General features: G+C 40.0%; 1 protein-coding gene and 1 long non-coding RNA gene across 3 annotated transcripts in view; one reads left to right on the top strand and one right to left on the bottom strand.

Moving 5' to 3' along the window:
- Positions 1 to 23,012, bottom strand: part of LOC107317179 (uncharacterized) — an 87,508-nt gene that overhangs the window by 3,787 nt on the left and 60,709 nt on the right. The window lies entirely within an intron of this gene.
- Positions 7,500 to 16,796, top strand: RGS18 (regulator of G protein signaling 18). Of its 2 annotated transcripts, none has more exons than XM_015869527.3 (5): positions 7,500 to 7,857; positions 8,543 to 8,644; positions 11,486 to 11,550; positions 13,586 to 13,752; positions 15,873 to 16,796. In XM_015869527.3, the coding sequence occupies exons 1-5, from the start codon at positions 7,739 to 7,741 to the stop codon at positions 16,128 to 16,130; spliced, it is 711 nt and encodes a 236-aa protein (XP_015725013.2). In that variant the 5' UTR covers positions 7,500 to 7,738; the 3' UTR covers positions 16,131 to 16,796. The 2 variants fall into 2 exon arrangements, with proteins under 2 accessions (XP_015725013.2, XP_015725014.2); XM_015869528.3 differs by having other exon boundaries at positions 7,501 to 7,857; positions 11,489 to 11,550.

The raw sequence follows: 23,012 nt of genomic DNA, 5'->3' as shown, positions 1-23,012 counted from the left end.
GACAACTCAATGGCTTGTTTGTGCTGGGGAAGTCTCTCAAGCCCTGCTGTGAGTTCAAAGTCACAGTCTCCAAGGCTGCAAGGGCTCCAGGACCCAACTAGTCCAGCACTTACACAAAGCAATGATAGCTTCAACATTTACTGTGCACCCTTTCTATGAAGCAGATGGTGTCATGTCCCACTGAAAGGAAATTTCAACCAAGCATGCTAGGGAAAGCCTGAAAGGGTTGTTAATTTTGGTCAGGAAGGATTCCTTGCCACAGATACCCACAAGACAGATGTAACAGCACCACACCAGCTTAGTCCAATTAGCAATGCCATTTCCCTGACTAATTAGACCACTCAAAGCTTTGCAAGACCATGGTATTATTGCTTGTTCTTTCAATATCAGATCAAATGACACCAGGTCCCTTCACCTCCTGCATCTGTGGCATCCAGCTGCAATTACATATACTGAGGGCTGAGCCTTGGTCACTGGAGGACCATTTGTTTTCTATGACTCATGTCTGTCCACAACTTTGATGGAAGAGAGGCCTATGTGAGCCAGATTGTGTCAAGATAAACATACCATAAGACCATTTCACATTTAGCACGTGCAGCCTTACAGTGCACCAGCTGGCCGAATGAAGCAGGCAGTATTATAGCAAAGTGGGGAGTATCCTATCCTGCCTAAGAAGATGGTGGTTAATGCAAACTACAGCCTCCTGAGCACAATCTGGGCACAGCCAGACCCAAGGTCATGAGATTTCCCTTGCTTGCACTATTTTGCATCATTTTACAGCTTCAGTGCTAAAATGTGACCAGCTCGCGATTAGCAAAAGCAAGACCTGACGCAATCTTAACTGCCCCAGCGTGATGATAAGCAGGAGGTTCAGATAAAGAAGTCACCTGAAAATAAGTGTGTTTTGCAGGAGCCTGAGAGACTATAGGGAGGCTCAACTGTGTGCAAGAGCTTTTCCTCCACTTGCTGCAGGCTCAAGACTGCTGTTTTACTTTGAAGTGCCTGCCCTGGCTCTGCCCCAGGGATGGGGTTAGGGCTCCTTGCTTTCAGCTCTGCTCAGATAATGATCACAAAATGAATATAGCACAACCACCACAGAGGCGGAACAGTGACACATGTTTCTTCAGCAGCCATAAAAGGACCCCAGCTCAAAGCCCATCTCTTTTTTGCAGCTGAGATTATGCAGGTTCCTGCACGCACTCAGTTACTAGAAAATGACCCCAGGTACAAACATCAGGAGCAGTCTGTGTGTTTTGCCACGTCTGCACAGTCCTGCCATGAAAGCAGCAGAAACAAAAAAACAAATGACGTGTGTGCCCTCAGTGCGAGCAGGGATTTGTTATTGATGGGGCCGTCACTGGGAGAGGGCAATCAGGAGAGCTGTGCATTATCAGAAGCAAAATGTGCAGGCAGGGCAGGTGTTAGGGAAGAACGCTCTGTCAATTCTCAGCAGGGACAGAAGGTTTCTGTGGTACTGATGATTTTTCCTGAGCTCTGAGCATGGCAATAACATCAGGGAACACGTGAATACTGCATGGCAAGGAAATACCAGGAGATGGAGTCTTGAGAGAGCTGTCACATAGGGCAGAGCCATCCAGGCTGCCCAGACCAGCTCTCATGGTCTTTTCAACTAGCAGAAGGGGCTGCTCGGCTCTGGCTGCACCCAGCACATCCACTGTGCTCCTGCCCATCAAATAATGGTGGCTCTGGGGCTTTCCCCATCCCTGGGCTTGTTACCCTTCTCTCACAGCCTTTCCTGGACATAAAGCAGCTCCTCTCATTGGAGTGCTCACTCAGCAAAATATTCACCAGAGCTCAGATAAATAACGCAGTATTTTAGGTCTTTTGTGTATTGCTCTGTATTTCTGCTGTCACAACAAAACACCTTCTGATGGGATGTGTCAGGCAAGCCCAGCACCAGACCAAAATAAAAGGAAGGAAAGAACCTGCCACAGAGGAGTTCACACTGCACACAGGGCTCTTGGACTCGGATAGAACCACTGTTACCCACACCGGGCTGCTGGGGTCAGCCCTGTTTCTGAAGGAGAAGGGACATGGCAGAGTTGTTCCAACAGAGGGAGCACGGGGACAGCTGTGGCTGTTAACACTGCCCGTCCCTTCCATGGAGGGCATCGTGGGCACTGAGAGACCCTACAGCTGTTCTCACCTTTGTTTTGGGGATAATCTGAGCTCTAGACTTAACAATTCCCATCCTCAGGCAATATGAGCCAATTTGCAACAGAGACAGTATTTCTATTAGATTTGGTGGCTCTAGAAATTGCAGAATTATTAAATAAGTTTATCAAATCGACAGGGTAAACTGACAAATGATCACCTGTTTTTCCTCAACAGAGAGACTGGAATAGCTTGCTTCCTGGTGTGTATACTGAAAGTATCGTGTTTCCTCCATTTTGAGGAAGCATTCTTTGCAACCTTTGCAAAACTTACTTTTGCAATTACAGTTTTTCTACATGAGGCAGGGAAACTCAGACAACAGAAAGAAGGGACTGTCAGGCAGGGCCAGATAGGGACTGGGTTTAGAAATTAATGTTGAAATCACAGGATGGCATGTTCAACGTTCAGAAAAGTTATGATAATAACGAAGCACACTCTGACATGGCCTAAAAGCTAGGCAGAGCCCTGGTGAGAGGGTAATTTGCTGTGGACACAACAGCAAGGAAATGGGGAATCTATGAAGTACATACAGCTGCTAGAATACAAGGTGAAGAGCGGTAGCTCACATCTACAACATAACAAGAGCAATTCACTATACTACTTTTTAAACCCTAGCACCATCAGCTAAGTCAGGACCTCAAACAGTGCACTTTTAGGGAAAAAAAACAGTTTTGTATTGCAAAACTCTTAGCTGTGCTTTAAATAAGCAAAAGTGCGTGTCTGTATCAGTGTAAACTGATATTGAGAGAGGGAGCACCAATGAAGCTCTGCAACCATCACGGGTGGCTTTGCAATTAGACATCCTTCTCATTCCATCCTGAATACCTAAGGTATGACTTTCAGAACACATGTTGACAGCTCTCCCAGCCCTGCAGCAGCCCTCTTCCCTGTGGAGCTGCTGTTTAAATACAAAATGCTCCTCACAGCCTTGTTAATTCTGTATTAAGGACAGTGCCAGGCCCAGTAGTTCCACTTGTGCTGCAGGTATCTTGGAGATATCCTCAAATTATCTGAGTGGGAAAGCAGTGAGATTTAGATTGGATATAAGGAAGAAGGTTTATCCAATAAGGGAGGTGAGGCAGTGGCACAGGTTGCCCAGAGAGGTAGCAGTGCCCCATCCCTGCAGACAGCCAAGGTCAGGCTAGATGGGCTCTGAGCACTGACGGAGTTGTGGGTGTCCCTGTTCAGTGCAGGGAGTTGGATCAGATGGCCTTTAAGAGTCCCTTCCAACTCCAAACATTCAACAACTCTATGCTGACCTCTAACACCTGAGGGCTTTGCTTGAGCGACAGAGTAGTTTACTGACAGTGGACTCAAGTGAGAGAAAAGGGATTATATTCCCTTGTCTGCTGTATCTCCTGATTTATGGTCTGTGGACCAGGGCTTGCTGCTTTCTAGGGGGAGGTTACTAAGCCATAGTTTCTCCATTCTGTTTTCCCATACTTTTCACAGATGGAGCAGAAAATGCTCAGCCCAGCTCATGCCATCGCTTGCACCATTAGTATGGTCCAATAAAAACCAAGAAGGCTGTCACATGGAGACCCCATCTGAGTTTCTGTAAGTAATACCTAATTCCAGTCAGACACTTTGGGCAGGATTTAGAGTACATTCCTGCCTTCAACATTTCCTGTGGATACACACCAGGAAAAAACAACACATTTTAAGATGTGTAAGAGCGTCCAAGGTGAGCGCTTCCGGAAGCTGGGCATTAAAACACGGTTGTCTGATGAGCACTGATGTCATTGCAATACACTTGTGGAAAGCCAGTTGTAAACACGGAGCGGTCCAGCTGGGAAAGCAGCTTCCTGCAGATTAATTGTGACAGTGATGTATGCACTATGTAAATAGAGCTAATCAGAGATGCAGGCCATAGAGCCACGGGGCAGGCAGGAAATGAATGCTGCTGAGAACTTTGCAGACTCACTTTCTTATTTTAACCTTTCAAAAGATGAAATAATAAATTTAGCTCAGCACAGATGAGAACATTTTTCATAGCAGAAGCTATGCTGAGATGACAGGAGGTTCCCAAGCCTCCACCGAGTTTGATTTTTCACCACAGACTCCTTACTAAATTCCTTGGACACTCCTGTCTGATGGAGCACACCTGCAAGGCATTCTGTTTGTGTTTTCAGTGATGCATATCTACAGCAATGTAATTGTGTTTCCTCCCTTTTAAGCAGCAGCAGCAAAAGGTTTTGTAATGTGAACTATGCATAGATGTAATGGTTCTCTCCCACTGACTCGGAAGTATCTCACATGCCAAATTCCTCCACCATGATGAATCTTTTAAGCGCACCAATGAAGACATTCACAGAAGTAGCAGACTGCAAGCTCCTCTACTTGAGGTGTACAACCAAGTTCTCTCCCTCTGGTACTGGTTCAAAATAACATCCAACATTGGATCGTAATGCTATTAAATTGTAGTTCCAATTATGGTTTCCAATAACAGGCAAGCAATAAACACTGATGAGTGATAAATGTTGAGCAGTTTTGGGGGAGTCGCAGAATACTTTTACAAATATTAATTCATCCAAAAGCTGTAATTTTCACTTTCCATTCTTTAAATACCACAGCAATAAGGAGAAACATGGAAGCGTGTTCTTACAGTACATGTTCTCCTGTGAAGATTCGTGCCGTGCTTACCCTTTACAGGACACTGTGAAGGTCAGTCTCACTTCCCTTCAGCAGCAAATAAATGTAACCCCACAGAAGGCATGCAGCTGGTGGAAGGGGGTTGAGTAAGAATGATAGCAGAGGTTGGTTTTGGAGAAGCCTGGGCAATGCTGGAACACAAGCATGGATGTGAAGGTGGCAAGGTTTGCATGTACCGGGCCAGCAACAAAATGTGTTTGAAGAAAGATGCATTAAAGTTGCTTAGGAAGAAGCACTTCTGGTTGTGTGCTCCCAATTCTGAGCTGAGCTCAGTCAGGATTTCACTTGTTTTCAGCTGACAGGAAAATCTGAATTATTCAGAGCTCACCTTTACAAAAAGAAATAATTACATATTCAGCATATGACACAAAGTCTCTATAGCTAATGCAATCAGTCAATATTTCTCTCACAGAGAGCAGTTCTCAGTTCTACCTAACTCAAGCATGACTTAATCACCAGCTGAGCTGGATCCCTACCAAACCCTGACATCAGTCTGTGCAGAGACGTTTCAGCTGAGGAACAGGCCCAAAGAGATCAGTGCTTTCCGTCATGAACTTTGTGATCTATTCAATTTTGCTGTTTGTGTCAAGGAAAGGTACTTCTGAAAATACATATTCTATTCAATTATCTGTAAAAGGTTTGCTAATGTATTTCAGAGGTCAGATAAATGGTTGCTAATTAAGACATCAGTTCTCATCCTGAATTTCTTCAGAGCTTTCTAGGGCTGAAGTCATGTCAACCACATCATATTCCAGGTCTGTTTTTTTCTGGCTTAAAATAACGTACTCTCTTTTCTAGCTCGTCATCCTGCAGTATATAAACCAGCCCAGAAGCATTTACGGGGCCATTAATACCGTTGCTATAACAACTGCAGCCTGCAGTGCAAAACAGAAATGCTTATTAGCACCAGCACCATCGCTGACAAAACACAGGCTGACTTTAATGTCATTTGGCTACTTCAGGGACAGGGTTTAATATTAGCTTTCTTTTTGTGGGAAAAAAAAAAAAAAAAAAGAGAGAGAGAGAAAAAGATTGATTGCAGTGATTCTGTATTTTCCTTCTAAATGCCCAAATGAGTTCTCGGGAGCTGCACATCACAGTGCTGTGCTTGGGCTGATACCATTGTCACACAGCAGTACAGTCATATTTTAAGAGGCATCGTTTGCCTTGGAGTCATGTAAGAGTGGACTGGACAAGGCCTTCAGGCACGCACTGACAGATCATTGCAAACACAGCATTACAGAGCTGTAAAAGCTGAAAAGATTCCATGTGACCATCTCTGTTAATGAAAAGTGAAATAAAATAATGCATTCTATGTTTATTTTTGTACTTATTGGTAAAAGGCAGGATATGTTACTAAAGACAGCTGTGGTTAAAGAGTCCTCAATAGGCAGGATGTGATAAATTAGCCTACTCTGAAACTGAAAATGTAGTTTAAAACCATAACCCTTCTTCTCAAAGGTGCTCAGGCTACAAAAAGCAGTTCTGCACTGAGTATTTTCCTTTCAGTCTGACCTTAAAATGTGAGTCACAAAGGTAATACAGAGTAGCTTCTCTCTGTTCCTTTAAAATAAAATATAATCAGTATAAACACATATAGAGAGAGGGAGTGGTTATATTTCAGGAATTTGGAGATGCAGATTTTTTACATTCTTTGGACTCCGAGTACTTCCCCTCCTCCTCAGCCCTGTAGTCACAAGGAAGGGACCTGAACTTAGTAGCATGTCAGTAAGTGCACAGAACCAGCCAACGCTGTGGGAAGAGGATGAGGTCATGCCTTCTCCTCAAAGCCAGGTATCTTATCTGAGTTATCAGAATGAGTCACTGCTAAGAAGAGGAAGATTCAATGAACTACGGTATTGCTTAGCTATAGCGAGGAGACTTTCTCTGGGACCATCATGCCAGTTGCTCTTTTCCAGCCTCTTATTCAACTAACAGTGGTTTCTTTGGTGGATTTATTATTCCTGTGGCATCTCCAACATAAATTGTACTAGAATGAGACATTTAACCGAGAATGATCTTGTATGTTAAGAGCTAATTTGTGACAATTAGCCTTACAAAATAGCACATTTAGGTTACGGAAGCTGAAGTAGGAAATTTTTAGTTATATGGTGTTAAAATGAGAATAAATCACTTTCTTGTGTATGTGTGTGTGCTGAGAGTGTTTTTACTCAGGCTGGGAGACTGTAAGTCAAAATAAAGCCACAAAAGATACATGGGAAGCTGTAAGTGGACAAGCTTGAAATTAGCAGTAGGTGTTCACCACTGCTGAAAAATGATGCAAAGATCAAAATATATCCTTACAAAAATATTTTATCAACCACCAGGACAGCCTCAGAAATGCCAGGTTTCCCGTTAGCATGTTGTATGTAAAGCTGACTTTGTGTCCAGCATATGGCATCGGAGACTGCAGAAGGCAATTTAAGGTCATCTGGAAGTTCCTCTAGGAGCTTAAGGGTAACGTTACCCATTTTGTACTACAAAGCGATTCTCATTGAAGTTCATTTTAGAGGAGCCATACGCACTTTTCAAACTTTTTTTTTATGGGGAGAAGATGGTGGCATCATCCTAATGATTCTAGCATGTGGAGTTCCACAAGCACTCTGCTAAAAGCTGTGTTTGTCCGTACAAGCAGCGGCCATTTTGGAGAGTCGTAATCTCACTTCCTTAAATGATGACTGTAAAAGCAGAACTCTACTTCAAGTCCTGTGTGCGTGCAGCTGCAGTGACAGCTAAGGTGGTGAACCTCCTCCTTCCCACTACCTGCTCTGGAAACTGATCTACAGCCAATTGGGGGAAGCCAGCCTGAGACAGCATGAACACGCCTTGCTGAACACACCGCTTATACAGATGAAACCACTGTAAGGGAGTTAAAGGAGCGTTCTGTAAAACTGGGAAGCTTATTTAGAAGATGGAGAACCCACTTCTTTTGTTCACTCAACTGAACAATTCTGCTTCGAAGGATAAATCCTATTACAAAGTCACGAAAGCAACAGTTAAAGAAGAGCCAAATAAAGCAAGCAAGCCTGGGTAAGTTTTAAGGTCATGCTGACACTTTGAGTGTTGTTTATGCAGAGGATTCTTCTAACATAGCTTGTGGGTGTGAATTTAGGGCTCAGATCTTTCTGGTTTTGACCAGCATATGTGAAAACTGGTGAACTGCAAGCCTGGGAATTGTAGACATGAAATATTCATTCAACAAGGAAATATTTTTTAAGAACAAGAAACAAATAAATAATAAACTAACTAAACGGGAAAGGGAGGCTTCACAAAGTTCTGAAAAGGGCTTTTTAAACCCTTAGTGTGAGCTGGAAAATATTCTTTGTAAAGACTTCAAGTGTGAGGAAGCACTGCTTCCTTTTTTCTTTGCAGAACATTAAAAGTAGAAGATGCTGAGCCAACTGTTTTGTGTGTCCACGAACTGCGTTCATGTTCCTAATATGAAATCTCATCCTTCTCCTTCAAGATTAGTGGAAAGTGTATTGGAAACAAAAAGATGCCCACTTCTGTTTGCCAGTGCTTCATATGCAATTCATGTTAATGTCTGAAAAAGAAATTAATTAATGTGAATAATATAAATAGGAGAAGTAGTGGAAATATTAGTGTAAGTGAACCTGTGGGTGCAGAGGCAGAGATATTAGTCAAAGAAAATGCCTGGAAAAAAAACCAAACTTTTAACAAGGTTGATTTAAAGGCTACTTGAACTCTGTTGTAGAGCAAAACAGAAGAGAAACAGACTGAGCCTTCTCCTGCAGAAATCTGAATTACATGAAGCTGAACATCTTGGTAAACCGACAAGCTTGACAAAAGCGTCAAGGTAGGCATTATAAAAGGCAGAGACAATGGGGATTCCTTCTAGGAAGTGTTGGTGTGACCCAGAACATTTCCTGCATATGCGTGTGTGCATTCAGTCTTGGCAGAGAGTAATACTTTGAAAATCTGTTTCATTTAGAGTTGGCTATCGAACTCAAGCATACAAATGGTACAGAATTATCTGGCCTAGAACAAGGGAACTCACAAGCAGTGTTTTCACACCACTAAGTGCAGACTGTTACCTAGACATGCACATATACCAAAATCTTTACTCACACCAATGGTGTTTTTCTTAGCCCACTGGTTATCCCAAGCAAGCACTTACTCAGAAATAGAGGTGAAAATTACTGTTTAGAAGGAATTATGCAGCTCCTGGGATAACAGATATTCCAAAGAATTCTGGATGCATGTGAACTACTGGATGCATAGTTCCTTGATAATTGCATTATTGACAAAACACCGTCTTGTCTCCCAAATTCAAATGCTGATATTTCAACACTGCTGTAATATTGTCTCTGTGACACTATTTCCCATAAAGACAAAGTGGGAAGTATTATTTTTTGGTAAACTCAGTGAGAACTCACTTAGTTCTTGACCTCACCAGGACACCAGAATCTTAGAGATGTACAAAGAATTTGTAGGTCTTGAGTGAAAAGTACTGCAGAAGTACTGCAACTCCGAGGTCGAAAAAATTAGTAGCTCCCTTCTTTCCACTGCAGAACACTTTAGAGATTCCCATCCCATTTTTAAGTCTTGTTAACGTTGTCTAAGCAATTACTGCTTTGCCGGCCAAGATGTATTGCTTTGACCAGAATGCCTTCTCATAGAAGTAAACATTGTGGCTATCCAAGTGATAGCACGTACTCAAGAACTGGAATACTTTCCACGCTCCCAGGGGAGGATTTCATTGCTTTCCACCTCCCCTCTCTTTCTTTGTTGTGTTGTTCTGCTTAATTCTACCGTGGTTCTACGGTTCACTTAAAAGATCTTGAAGCTATGAACGAAGGTAAAGGACTACAGCAAACAACCTTTTTCAGTTCCTCAGTTCCAGACACATAAAACTGTCCTGAGATTCTACCTAAAATGAAAAAGCACAGCCTCCACGCCACCTGTAGGCAGATGATACCTTTTCAGTGCTCATATTTATTTGGGTGGCTGATTACTGCTGGGTATTTCATACCCGGTTTCTGGTTTCTCTTTGTTATGGCAGGAGCCCCTGGTGTGCCATTGCCTTGGGGATCTGTGAAGCTACTTTCTTTCTAAAAGAAACTGAAGAAATCACACTAGGAGTTGTCAGCAAAGGACCTCTCCCACATTCTGTGCACTGTTGGACTGTGTATGTGCTCTGAAGCCATCAGGGCTTATCATTCACCATTACCAAATTCATTTCTGTGGCTGCAGTAGCCTGTTATTCCCAGATGTACAAGCACACACGGTTCAGAGAACTGCACTCTATGTACTTCCCATAATTAAAAAACTCTGCGAGGGAGCAAGGTCTCACTTTCCCCGACTCCAGAATTCCCCTGCTTTATTGGCCTACGTTCATTTTTCACATTTCAGTTCTCCATTATTTGTATGCCTTGAGAACTGTTTGTCTCTCCCTAGCTAAGAATTTCATTCCTATAAACAATTACTTCAGCTAAGAGACACATGACACCTGTAAAAGTCTAAAATAAAAATCCTCCTTTTACTTATTATACAAAACCAAGAGAATTACTGGCTTAAATGCCCTCTCATAGTCACTGGAATTTCCCTTCGACTATATTTCATGTGACTACAGATTTTGCCAAGGGAACCCAAGCTATGTAAATCAGGCAACAGAAAAAATGTGAGCCTGGGGCAGAAAAGAGGCATCACTTCCAAAAGCATTCAATGCAGAACAAGTTCTTCTGGTTTTCAGCTCCACTGTCAACTAACACTAGACAAGCTGCTTAAATGAGGACATTCCCACTCTGAGTACAACACTATGTGACCAAATGAAAATGGTTCTAAACGTTAATATCCATTCTTCACCTTCAGACTTAGAACTTAGAAGTCTGAGCATGATAAAGTTAATGCCAGCCTTGTGCCTATTCCTGTATTATGCCAGTCTGTGTGTGCAGGGAAAACCTACACAGAACAGAGTGATTCCTGAAAATTTTATTTGGAAGAATAAAATTATTATTACTTTCCTACCTGTATAGTTCTCTAAGATGGAATACTGGAAATAATTGGTAAACACATGTAACTTGGCACAGATGATGAACAATACACGGAGTTTTATAAACTGAGTGCAGCATCTCAGAATCACGTGACATTTGAGACGTGTCTGTGGTGAACAAACCAGACTGTATGTGCTAATACCCTAGAAAACTATCACCTAGACCATACCACTACAGCTTCGTCTTCAGCCTACTGAACTTCCCGTACTTCATTGCAAATAGGCTGTGGTAATGCAGGCTCAGAACCACATCTCTGCAGGACTATTTTTTATGACTAACTAGGTGACCGACCTGCTTCCCTTGTGAGTTTTGCCATTCTGCATCACCTCTATTTCCTCAAAGATTCCTCACAGAAGCACAGTGTAAACATTAAAAGTCTCTGCTCCAATCTTTTGGTTTTTCTTAAGGTAAAAATAAAAAGGCAACTCTTCTGGAAAGAGTCAGAAAAAAGCTATATTCTATGTTTCTGAAGTCTGTCATAGAGCTCCTACAGCAACAGAACCTTATCACTGTGTGAAATGGTCCAGAGCAATAATAGTAATCAATAGTGTATATAATAGTATAGTAATAGTAATCAATAGTATCAATAGCTTGATGAACATACAGTATGCACAGTTCCACAAAGCCATATTTTGTTTCTTAAGCAGTGTGTCTCCTGAAGAAGCAATGAAATGGGGTGAATCCTTTGACAAACTTCTTTCCCAGAAAGGTTAGTACTCTTCTCCTCTCTTAGTGAAGACTACGCTGGTGGAAAATTGATGGAAAATTACAAAACACAGTTGTGCACTTAAATAGATCTGTCAGTTACCTAAATTAGGTACGCTGGGTCATTTATAGCAGCATGTGTTCCTGCTCTGCTCATGTGCTTAGGCTACAGCATGCTGTCAACTACTGAAAGTAGTTGAAAATAACTTCTATGCTTGGTGTTTTATTGGATGAAATGATAGGAAGTGAAGAGCCCCTGCAATAACCAGTAAAAGGCAGCCAAAGGTAATTAAATTGTTCAGTAATGAATAAAATGCTTTTCTGCTGTATGAATTCTTATCAGACTCTTGGAAAAATCCATTACAACAGTGGCATGCTCATCAATTATTTAGAATGTTATTCACTCACATTAGCAGAAGGTTGTCTTATCTTTTCTAGACTACATTTTTCAGTACTGTCAAAGAGAAGAGCTGTGTTCTGATGAGCTAACTGCTCTATTACCATAAAAATCCCAAACAGCAGCCTTAAAGAACGGCTGGAAATCTGCTGGCAATCTCATCCGTCGTTCGGCCTCTGCCAGTCTTATTATAAAGCTTGTATAATAAAGGCTAACTTTTTTTGGTATTATCATTATTATCAGTATTATTAGTTCATCTTTCATGAAGTGACAGTCCCTTTGTTCTTAAACATATTATAGTGATTATTTTTCTATTAGGGATAACTAGCCATGCATGGCTTAGAGATAACATTAAAATAAGCTTATGGTAGGGGAGGACTTGAAAGAAAATGACTCTCAATTCTAATCCAAAATAAAAATAGCTTTTTTTATTATTATTATCCAAGATAAAAATAGCAAAAAAACTCTGAGTTTGCATTGAAATCATACAGTATCTTTGTACTTTGCCTCCAAGTTTCATTCTGAACTCAGTCAAACAACTTACTGGCACTGGGATTTTGCCTGAAGACCAGAATGTGAGTGAACAGATCATTATGGAAACATTGCTCTTAGTGCAATGTATTGATTTTCGTATAAAAAGGTTTGGCCAGGTCATCCTTTCAATGTTGATTGACATGTAGATTGTTACACTGTAGCTAGATTATTTTAGTCTTCTGTTAACTCTGGGAAAAGAAGAGACATTTAAATGGACTACACTAGATATAAAAAGTTTGGAAATATCAGGTCACTAGCTTAGGAGCATCATTTCTGGTCCATATCCTTAATACTCCTTTTCAGACAGATAAATCTGTCCAGAACCACAATCTCAGTGGTTTAAAACTCTTGAGAATCAATGATTGATTCAGCACTGAGTATTTAGTGATGTGTTTGTGGACCCACAAAGCATCCCAAGGCAATAACAATTTTCATTACATATAATAAGAGCTATAGGAGGCAACATTTGGCCAAAGAACTGACTCTTCATGATGGCTACAACAAAGATTTATTGCATCACTTTCATTTGAATATTGCTCAAATATTTCTAACTGCAAGACTGTCTTGAAAATGAAAACATGTTCAAACAGACCTAAGAAATGAATTTGTCAGTTTTGGTGCAGTTTGTCCCTAAATCAGTAATAGGATACAAGCTAGCCGTTATTTGAAATGGCCCATTGCTTACATAGATATCAAATGAATATCTGTCATTGTCCTTCCATTCTGAAGGGACAAACATGTAATCAGCTGCAGCGGGCTGGAGGACAGCCTCCTTGAGAGCAGAGACTCTCATTGCATTTGGGCTAATCTAATTCAATCTGATATTTATCAAATTCCATCACTTCCAGATCCATACAGATGTTCTGATTGCTTCCAGTTATACATTCTTAGGGTCTTGGTAATCAATAATGAGAAATCTGTTGTGGGAGTTACAGCATGCAGTTATTTTAAAGCCTTTATGCAATTTAAAACGATGATTTATGATGCAATGTAATTTGAAGGGAGCACAACCTGTTCTGTGACTTTGCTTAGACTGCCTGAAGATACTAACTGTCCGATAAGGATATATATGTATGTATTTAACACAATTCAATATTCCCTTCTGTAGATGGATTGGATGCCTTCACAAAATTCCTGAAAACGGAGTTCAGTGAGGAGAACATTGAGTTCTGGATGGCTTGTGAGGATTACAAGAAAAGTAAAACTACAAACGAACTTTTCCCAAAAGCTAAGACCATTTATGAAATGTTCATACGGAAAGATGCTCCAAAAGAGGTACAGTAAAAATGTTCTTCAGTGCACACATTGTTTTCCCACAACTGCATCTGATGAAATCTTCTTTTAAGAAGTGTGTGTCCAGAAACACTAACAACCATTAATTGTGTTGCCACTGACTTAAGGAGACTGTATCTTACATGTCAAAGCTTTGGAAGAAAGCCTGGAAGTTACTGCTTAGTTTATTCATCTCCAGACTCCTTACAAAACTCACTCCATATTGCTCTTCTAAGTATAGAGCTCTGAGTTCGAATATTAGATCACGGGAATCAAGGATTCCTAGTGGTCTATAAAGCCAGGATATACATATACATACATATAAATATGCACGCACAGCTAGTTTAGTGAAAAATAGCAGTGATAAGTGTTAATGCTGCCATGAAACATATCAACTAGCATTTGTGAAGAAATACTGTCTGTCTGTATTTAATGCTGCTTTCAGAAAAACAGAATATTTCTCCCATTCTCTTAAACTCTTAACAATTTGCCAAATGATTACACAGCTCAGACTCAGAAGCTTTTGTTTAAACAAGCCAAAAGACCGAAGGAGGCAAGGCTAGAAGAATTTACTAAATTAAATGTATGCTTAAATGATAGTGATAATGTTTTAAGCAAAGATTTTTCATGATTAATGTTCCCCATCCTCAAAGGTCTGGCTGAGCATTCTTGCTACATTACTGACAGCATACAGATAAACACAAGTTGATACATCAATACTAATTAACACTAAGGCCTTTTATTTTATTACTGTATTAGTGCAGAAAGTCTTAATATTTACAATTCCTTCATATTGCTGAAATGTGTTATGAAGGAATCATATGGTAAATGAGCAAAAAGAACTTTTTTCCCCCATATTTTCTTGCCTGCTCTGGGAAGGAGATGATGAACTCTTACTGAAATCAAACTGAGCCTCCTCAGTAGGTATTTTGGACTGACATTTTGCTGTAATTCTGTCAAGGCTGAGCAGATCAAATATGTCACTCCCCAAGACTCCCTTTCCCTTGTATTTTTCTTTAACTTGTCAGAATAGCAGAAGTGAAACCCCAACTGCTACTTCCCTGCAACAAAGGTGAAAAAAGCGTAATTCTCATTTTAAGAGAAGGATTACAAAATGGTGCAATCTCCACCCAAAATTCCCATAGATTATATAAAACATTCAGACCCACTTTTGATTGGACAGGGGCTCGACTTCCTAGGCCCTTTCAAAACATACAGCCCCTTTTACTTCTGCAGCATCTCATTGGATGGACCTTACATAAAAAGAAAAACCTATAATTCGGTCTAGTGGTTGGCAGCCATGCTCATGGCAGGGTGTTGGATTTAGATAATCTTTAAGATCCTTTCCAACCCAAGCCATTCTATGATTCTCTAATTATTTGAGCTGGAATTTATCAGTGCTAAGTGCTCAGTCTACGAGCAATTATGGTAGCACATCAAGCCATGATACTGTCATGTCTTGAGTCTGACAAACAAAAGGATAAGCAGGAGGAAACCCGGGGAGGGAACAGGGTATAGAAGTCATACTTTGAGCAAGAGTAACATAATTATTTCTGTGAGAAATCTTCCCAGGAAGAGTGCACCAGCATGTGGAATAAAAGATAGTTTTGAAAGGCTTTCCACATCTCTAAAGCCTACAGAGACTCTCCAGAACTATTTTAATAATTTAATGCTTAGAATTTTCATACCCTCCTGCCATCCAAACGCCACACAGCATCTAGAAATTTTAAATACACACCAGTGTATTTTAACAAGACAAAGTTCTACGCACACCCTAAATGAGAAAGGAGGGAGTTCAGCCTTAGCTTGGCGATGCAAAATGTGGCGGCAGCAAATCTTTCAAGATTGCTGTGAGTTGCTTGTAATCAGATAATACCACATCAAACTGTACTGGTTTTATTTTAACTGATATTTTATCAGTGACACATTTTGTGGAGACTTTCTGGCAGCCATAACTGAAAAGGAACACACTAATTCATTCTATGGCATTAATATTGAGTTCTATAGGGAATTCAAAGTCCTTTTTATAAGAAATCTCTCTCACTAATCTGCAACATCTTTACTATGGACAAGAGCACTGTGTTAATGCACATTAAATAAATATGTTTTTCTTCATCTTCCAGGTGAATTTGGACTTTAAAACCAAAGAAGTTACTAGTCAGAATATTGAACAGCCCGTCATTACCACCTTTGATGCAGCACAAAACACAGTCTACAGGCTGATGGAGCAAGACAGCTATCCACGCTTCCTCAGATCTGATCTTTATTTGAATTTGGTTAAGGGGAGAAGTCCTGGCCGTCCCACTCTTAGGAGACGATCACGGTCCTTTACTGTCAATGATTTCCAAGGTGTGCGACCAGACTTTACCATCTGGCAATAGAGAACTCGGCCCTCATGAATTCTAGCTACTGCAGGCAAATTGTACATGTGTTATGAATTACAAATCCTTAGGTGGTGTAAATAAGTGACAAGCAAAGTTGCATGCATTCATACCAGGTCATAGCCTTGTTGCTAGTGAGTAATTTTATTTACTGCAGACAACCAGGCAACTTATTGCTGAGACACGTCATATGGAGCTTTTGTACAGTATTTTTTTTTAACTCAAGCAGGAGCTGTTATCACATTAGAAGGAAGAATCTGAGTTTCTGACATAAAAATGCTGTTTAAAACGCTATTTGATAACATTTGTTATATATTCTGAGCCTGTATTGGAAGACAGTTTCATCACAGTTTGAATCTATGTAGCTAACCTTTGCACTTTTTTTTTTTTTTTTTTTTTTCCCCCCCCAGTATTTCCTACACTAAGCACAGAATATTTGTGGTATTTTCTCATACTGCAAAACACATGGGAACATTAGCTGGGTGAAATGTAAAAATTATATGGATTTAACTACAGCTACTGCTTAATTAAAATTAACTACTGTGTATTTCAAGAGGACGAGAAGAATGCCTATTTAATTTTTATAGGGATATGTTATATACTCTTTTCTTATTATGTACATCTTTATATTTAAACTATGCTGTATAAACTAGCTTTGCTATCAAATATTTGCATCCTCTCTCTTTTTTTTTTTTTTTTTTTTTTTTTTTTCCCCAACCAAATGAACAGCAGTCAAGGACCAAGAATGCCATTTTAAGACAATGTGTGTCAAACATCTGGTCATGTGGATACATTTGTCTGTCTAGAAGGAAACGTCCTTTTTCCCCCACGCTAAGCTAGGTATGAAGCCAGTTAAACAACACAATTGACTGTTGCTCTCAGTCTGTAGTTCTGTGCTCTAAGACTGGCTATCCATTACTGCAGATAAATGTTCCTTTGTGTGCTCCCCTCCATAAGTAGAATCCTCTCAAATCATAGAACGGCCTGTGTTGAAAAGGACCACAATGATCATCTAGTTTCAACCCCCCACGCTGTGTGCAGGGTCACCAGCTGCTAGACCAGCCACGTCCATTGGTTTTCAAATGCCATGCTTGATACACTAGAGAGATAACAGCCGGTCTGACACAACACAGGCATAAAACCTGTATGTTTGCAGCCAGATTCTCAACTGGCGATCATGTTACTTCATACCTTCACAGAATCTTGATGCTTGCTCTTGCCGTGGATGAAATAAACGTAAAAGAACACATGCATTTACTACTGCTCCAACACCCAAACAAATGACCAATACAGTGCTCTGAGTAAGGCATTCCCTTCTTAGCAAAAAAGCCCTAGCAGTTAGTCAAAAGTGTCTGCAGTGATAAATATAAGTCAGCAGACGCTGACTTTGTTTCCTTTCACAGGAACATGGAAAATGTTGCTTATCACCAGGGAGTCCTTCCTCACAACCATCATTCTGTAATACTGACAGTGCTAGTCCCTTGCACGAGTTTAGTAATTACAACAAACAAATAAGCTATTCTTGGTAGCTATTTATGCACATATGTTGTTCAGAGATAATTATGAACCATGATTTACTGCAGACTGAGGCCATGGGAACTACTGTAAGAAGAAAGCCGAGATAAATTCAGAGAAAGGAAGAGAAAGGGCACAAAGATAAACCAAAAGGACAGAATTATCTGCTTTCAAGAGGAGACTCCTTTTCGTGGCAGAAAAACAAATGGTGGAAGATGAACTAAACAGGTTTAGTACAAGCCTGTAACACTTCTCCGTGCTTCAGAGAGACAGAATTTATCAGATTGAGGGCTAGCTCTGCAGGGATGTATTTATAGCATGGACAGTGCCAGAAATCATCACTGGGCTTCTCTAGGTTTGGCAGAATCAATGTCACAGCTAAGTAAACCCTCTTGTTTAGCTGGCCTGATGGGAGTAATACATACAAAGCCTAGCGGGTATGTAATTTTATTGAGAATTACATTATATAGCAGCTCTTTGGATTTGTGTGTGTTGTTCAGTATTCACTAAGAGCTCTCAAAATGCCTCTTACCAACACTTTACCTTACAGAAACACTTCACCCTATTCCTTACATATGAGAAGTCTCCAGATCCAGTGCATGAGGGAAATAATCTACATAATTCTGTAGCACAGATGTTGGTTGCCTGTTTATTTTCTTTTACCTAGCTTTGATTAGATGTATTGAATAAACTAAATTATTATCTGCTGTTCTTAGTTAGCATGAGGGAGATCAAAATGCACATCTTCACATCTTTTCTTTAGCTTCTGGGATTTGATATTGTGTAAACGACAACTTAATTAATATTTGTACTGACAAGAAACAAGAGGAATGAGTTCTAACATTATGAATCTCAAAGGAAAAGAAAGGTTTCCTTCCACAGCAACTGTAGCAATCGATAAAGTGGCTCTTAGAAGCTGCAGCATATAGAGAAAAGTAAGTGACTCACAAATGGCAGGTTATTTTTCCTTTCTTTTTGTCCCCAGCTGCTCAGCTGCCTTAATTAACTTTGAATACTGTTCCCCCTCCCTTCCAAATTATTTTCCATGCGTATGGTTGAAAGCCTCCAACTGAAAAAAGAAAAAAAGCATAAAATCATCCTATTCTCTTCATCGAGTTATATGCTGATGCATGAACACCTTGCTCAGATACCTGTGCTAGACATCCTCCCCCCCCCTCTGTTTTTCTGCATTACAGTCAAATGTCTCAATCAAATGACTGTTTAGCTCCTGTAGAACTGTATGCCAAAGATATAAATATCAGCCCTGTATACAATGTCCAGCTTGCCTCCATTCCTTCATTTCTCCTCCTTTCATTTTTTTTTACACCAATCTGTTATAACTTAGCTGTGAAGGCTGCCTGTTTTTACTTTAAAGCATTTATCCCTGCTTTCCTAAACTGCAAGTGTTGGCGTAAACATCTCACGTGTCAGCTCGCAAGAGGAGCTGTTATGATTTAGACTTTATCTTTGGCTTCATTATGAAACTTAGTTAAAATTAAGTAGAGTGAAAAACAACCCCGTGAAAGTCAATACCTGGTTTTCAAACAGAACAGAAGGTTAAGCTGAAACCTAACATAACTGCAGTTCTGAAACAGTTGTTTCTTCACTGTGCTACTTTCTTGCATTTTAGAAACTTGTTTCTTCACAATCAAGGACACTGGCGTATTGGTTTTCCCTTTCATCCATTACCTATCCCAGCTTGGTTTGGGACGTGTCACCAGCAAGGCATGACTCAAAAGACAACCGATACAGGGAATTATGGCTCAGGAGCTCTCTCTGACATCATGCCTACTTCTTGCATTGGTGCAGTTTATACCCATTTGCAAGTGCCAGGTAATGATACCGACCTTTAAGTTTGCACCGTATGGGCTTCTTGTGCAAATAGGAGCCTTTGTTAATCTGATGTTATATAAATAGCAGTTTCTTCATCCAGGACAAGATCAGAGACAAACAATCTGCTGACTAGTACAAATACTAATTTAAACTCTTCAAGCTTGCATAGTTACTGTTGAGAATTGCTTCTAATTCTCCTTTACTCAACATTTGTGTTTGTATAGCACTTAGAAATCACATCCATAAGGATGATGTAAGGATGATCCACAAGATGATGTAAAACATTTTGACAGATTGTTCTGGAAATCAAATCTTTTACCTGAAGGGACGCATCGCTTGGGTGGAAAATAGCTGCTAATTTCTTTATGCAAATTAGCTCTGTGGCATACTGAAGATACACACAAAAAAAGTAGTGTGTGTGAGCTGTCCACACTGTATTATTGGAAGGTGGAAGATGGGCATTTACATAGTGCTGTGATTAAAATGGATTTGCATCCGCTATAACAGGTGGTTGCATTTCACTAAGATGCCAGCAGTGCTCAGGTCATCTTCCAACTTAACAAAGGTGGTAAATCTACATTTACTTTAATTGCTTGGACCAAGAGAATCTTCATTTTCCTCCTGAGGTTATGCTGTACAGAGTAGTATCCAACAAGCCTGGCTGTGGAATGGATTCAAGAAAGGCCAAGTGCTGAAGGGCATTAAGATATCGAACCTGGTTGCAACATACTAAAACCTTTGTGGGAGTGTGTGACATTTTTTCACATTGCTCTACGGTGAGTACAAGGCAACTCTTTTTAGGAATATATAGAAATGCAAGTGATTTACTAGGTTAATACACCAATAGCATGAGCTGAAAAGCTGTTTTATACTGTCTGTTGAGATAGTAGTATCTAGCTCAGGTGTGGTTCAGTTCACAAAGTGATAAGCTTAATTGCTCCAATCAGCCAATGCCTTTTCATGAAGAATGCTGGTTGTTATCAATTAATAGGGGTGAAGGATGAAACGTGCAACCAATAGATCCACATTCTCTTTCCTACAGTTCTAGCTCTGTTACCATCTGCCAAAAGCAGCACACTCATAAATCTATCGCACAGTCAACAGAGAGTTTGTTTGCTTGATATAGTGCATTATGAATAACCACCACATTAGCACAAGTAGCTGATAGATGTGTTGTAATACCGAGACATTTTTCCCCCTGTGAAATTTCAGTAAAATATTGGTCTTATCTGACACTATTTTATAGTTCATGGTGCATATTCAGTGGAAATTAGACCAAATAGCTAATTGCAGAGAATAAATTTGGTAGTTCTCATATCTGTGTTTCTATTATTACTTTTAGAAGCAAGTGGATTCAAAGATAAGAAATTTGTAGGAAAAAACCAAAAACAAAACAACAACTCAAAAGCTTAATTTTGCTGCTAGGAATCTTGTTCAGTATTAATACAGTAGGGCTGAAAGGGGTACCTTGAGTCACTGATCCTAGTTTCCTATTATCAAAGGTGACAATATGAAATAATCTCTTTCATAAATATATCAGTCCCTATCTTTGAAGTACAAAGAAGTAGAGAGGTCAAAACCCCCACCAGGGGAAATTATCTATGGCACTTTCTGAAGCCTTCCATTTTCCCCATGAATTTTTTTCACTGTTTATATCCATTTGCTCTTTTACCAATATTCATCTTATTCTTAAGCTAAAATATACATATTTTTTCCTCTATTAAAAGGAGAATAAAGGAAGCTGGGTAAGGGCAGCAAAGGATTAGGCAGCGCCACAAGGAGAGAGGCATGAAAGTAAAAGCCTCCTTGTTCAGGAGAGCAAGGGAGCAAGGAAAAAGTGTTGAGAAGAATAAAGAAAGAGATATCACAGCAAAAGGAAAAATTCTATGAGGATGTTTCTGGGGCAGAGCGGTGCTCTTCGAAGTGATCACACCAAATGAAGCATCAATAAGAGCAGAAGAAATTGCTGCATTACGGTTTTCAAATACCACAAGACCCCATTGTTCATAACAGCATCAGTGTGAGAAGATTTGCTTGAATAAATCAGGAGCAACACTTCAAAGGCTTAGACCTTTGAGATGTGTAAGATAATGGATAAGTTGCAGGTGTGCTTAGCACAGATACAAGAATAAGAGCAGAGAAATACAATGAGGAATTTCTAACTAGGTACACTGAACCTATTTTTCTTCCTGCTTTTCCACAGTCAGTAAGATGATTTCTCTAATAAGATGTCTTTCAGAGCATAACTATAAGATAGCATGGCCACTGTTGAGAAATAAGCCATAGTTCTGAAAGAGAAAATTGTAAAGGAGGTGTTAAAAACAGCCTGCTTGCACTGTACTGTGTGGGGATGCACGTGCTAATTGTATTGTTCCTGCTATCATATCACCTTCAGCTTGAAGATCAGTCAGGAAAAGAATTTCTGCCCTACCCGTGACAGTCAGACAGTGGAACAAAAAATGCCAGTGAAGTGAGTTGTTTTTTTTTTTTTTTATGGCTATTTTAATCTTAGGCTAATTATGAGATGGTCAACTTTTGAATGATTTAGGCACTTTTTGCTTTCCTTCCCTCTTACAGTATACATGATGATTTTGGTTCCTTGTTGTCGTTTCTGCTTGCCATTCCCATCTAAATCCAATGAAATCAGTGACTGATAAACATGAAATCAAACAGTATTACTGATGAGGAAGAGAAGCACAATTATGTTTATACTACCTTATCCTTTGTATTTTGTTCTGCTGAAGCACCCCAAAATTTGTTATATTTAATTAGAGTTTATTACTGTCAGTGAAAGAAATTATCTGCTGATTAATTGCATGAGCACACAATGTCTCATGAAGCACTTGCTACGTGATGCTACATTTAGCTTTCATTTCTGTTTTTCAATCCAGACTGAATGTAAATGCTCTCCAATTTCCCTCCTGTACGCGTGCATACATACGTATAAATACATATGTAATTTTCTTCTGTTTATTTAAACATCATTTTATGCAATCTGCATACAAGTAAACCAGCAGCTCCAAAACCACTTGTTTTTAAAAATATCAATGCAGAAATCAACTGTAATAATTCTAATTATAACTGCAGTTACAGTACATGGTGGCACCATCATTGAATCATACAACTGAAGAATGGTTTGAGTTGAAGGGGACCCTGTAAGGACATCCTGTCCCACTCTCTGCACTGAACAGGGACACCCACAAATCCATCAGTGCTCACAGCCCATCCAGTCTGACCTTGGCTGTCTTCAGGGATGGGGTACCCACAGCTCTCTGGGCAGCCTGTGCCACTGCCTCACTGCATTTTCCTTATATAGATATAACCACATAAGCTCTTGACAAACATACATAGAAAATACCACTAGTAGTATTTCCAATGTTCAATTCCCCATTACTACCGAATGAGAGGGAAGAGGCATACAAATATTTACAGAGCTGCCAGAAAGTCAGGTAATGATTACATTCACATGGAATGCAAATTCAGTTTCAAATCCCCACACCATCATAACCTGTGTGAGACAGATAACCACAGGAT

This window comes from Coturnix japonica, chromosome 11 (assembly GCF_054131305.1).
Source record: "Coturnix japonica strain WE chromosome 11, WE-NBRP24, whole genome shotgun sequence".
NCBI lineage: Eukaryota > Metazoa > Chordata > Aves > Galliformes > Phasianidae > Coturnix > Coturnix japonica.
The sequence above is the reverse complement of the archived record's forward strand: the minus strand, read 5'-3'. Positions and strand labels throughout refer to the sequence as shown.

Coding starts and splice junctions, on each gene's coding strand:
- RGS18 (XM_015869527.3), top strand. CDS start 7,739: ATGGAGAACCCACTTCTTTTGTTCACTCAACTGAACAATTCTGCTTCG. Junction 7,858..8,542: donor AATAAAGCAAGCAAGCCTGG/GTAAGTTTTAAG, acceptor ACTCTGTTGTAG/AGCAAAACAGAAGAGAAACA. Junction 8,645..11,485: donor AGCTTGACAAAAGCGTCAAG/GTAGGCATTATA, acceptor TTGTTTCTTAAG/CAGTGTGTCTCCTGAAGAAG.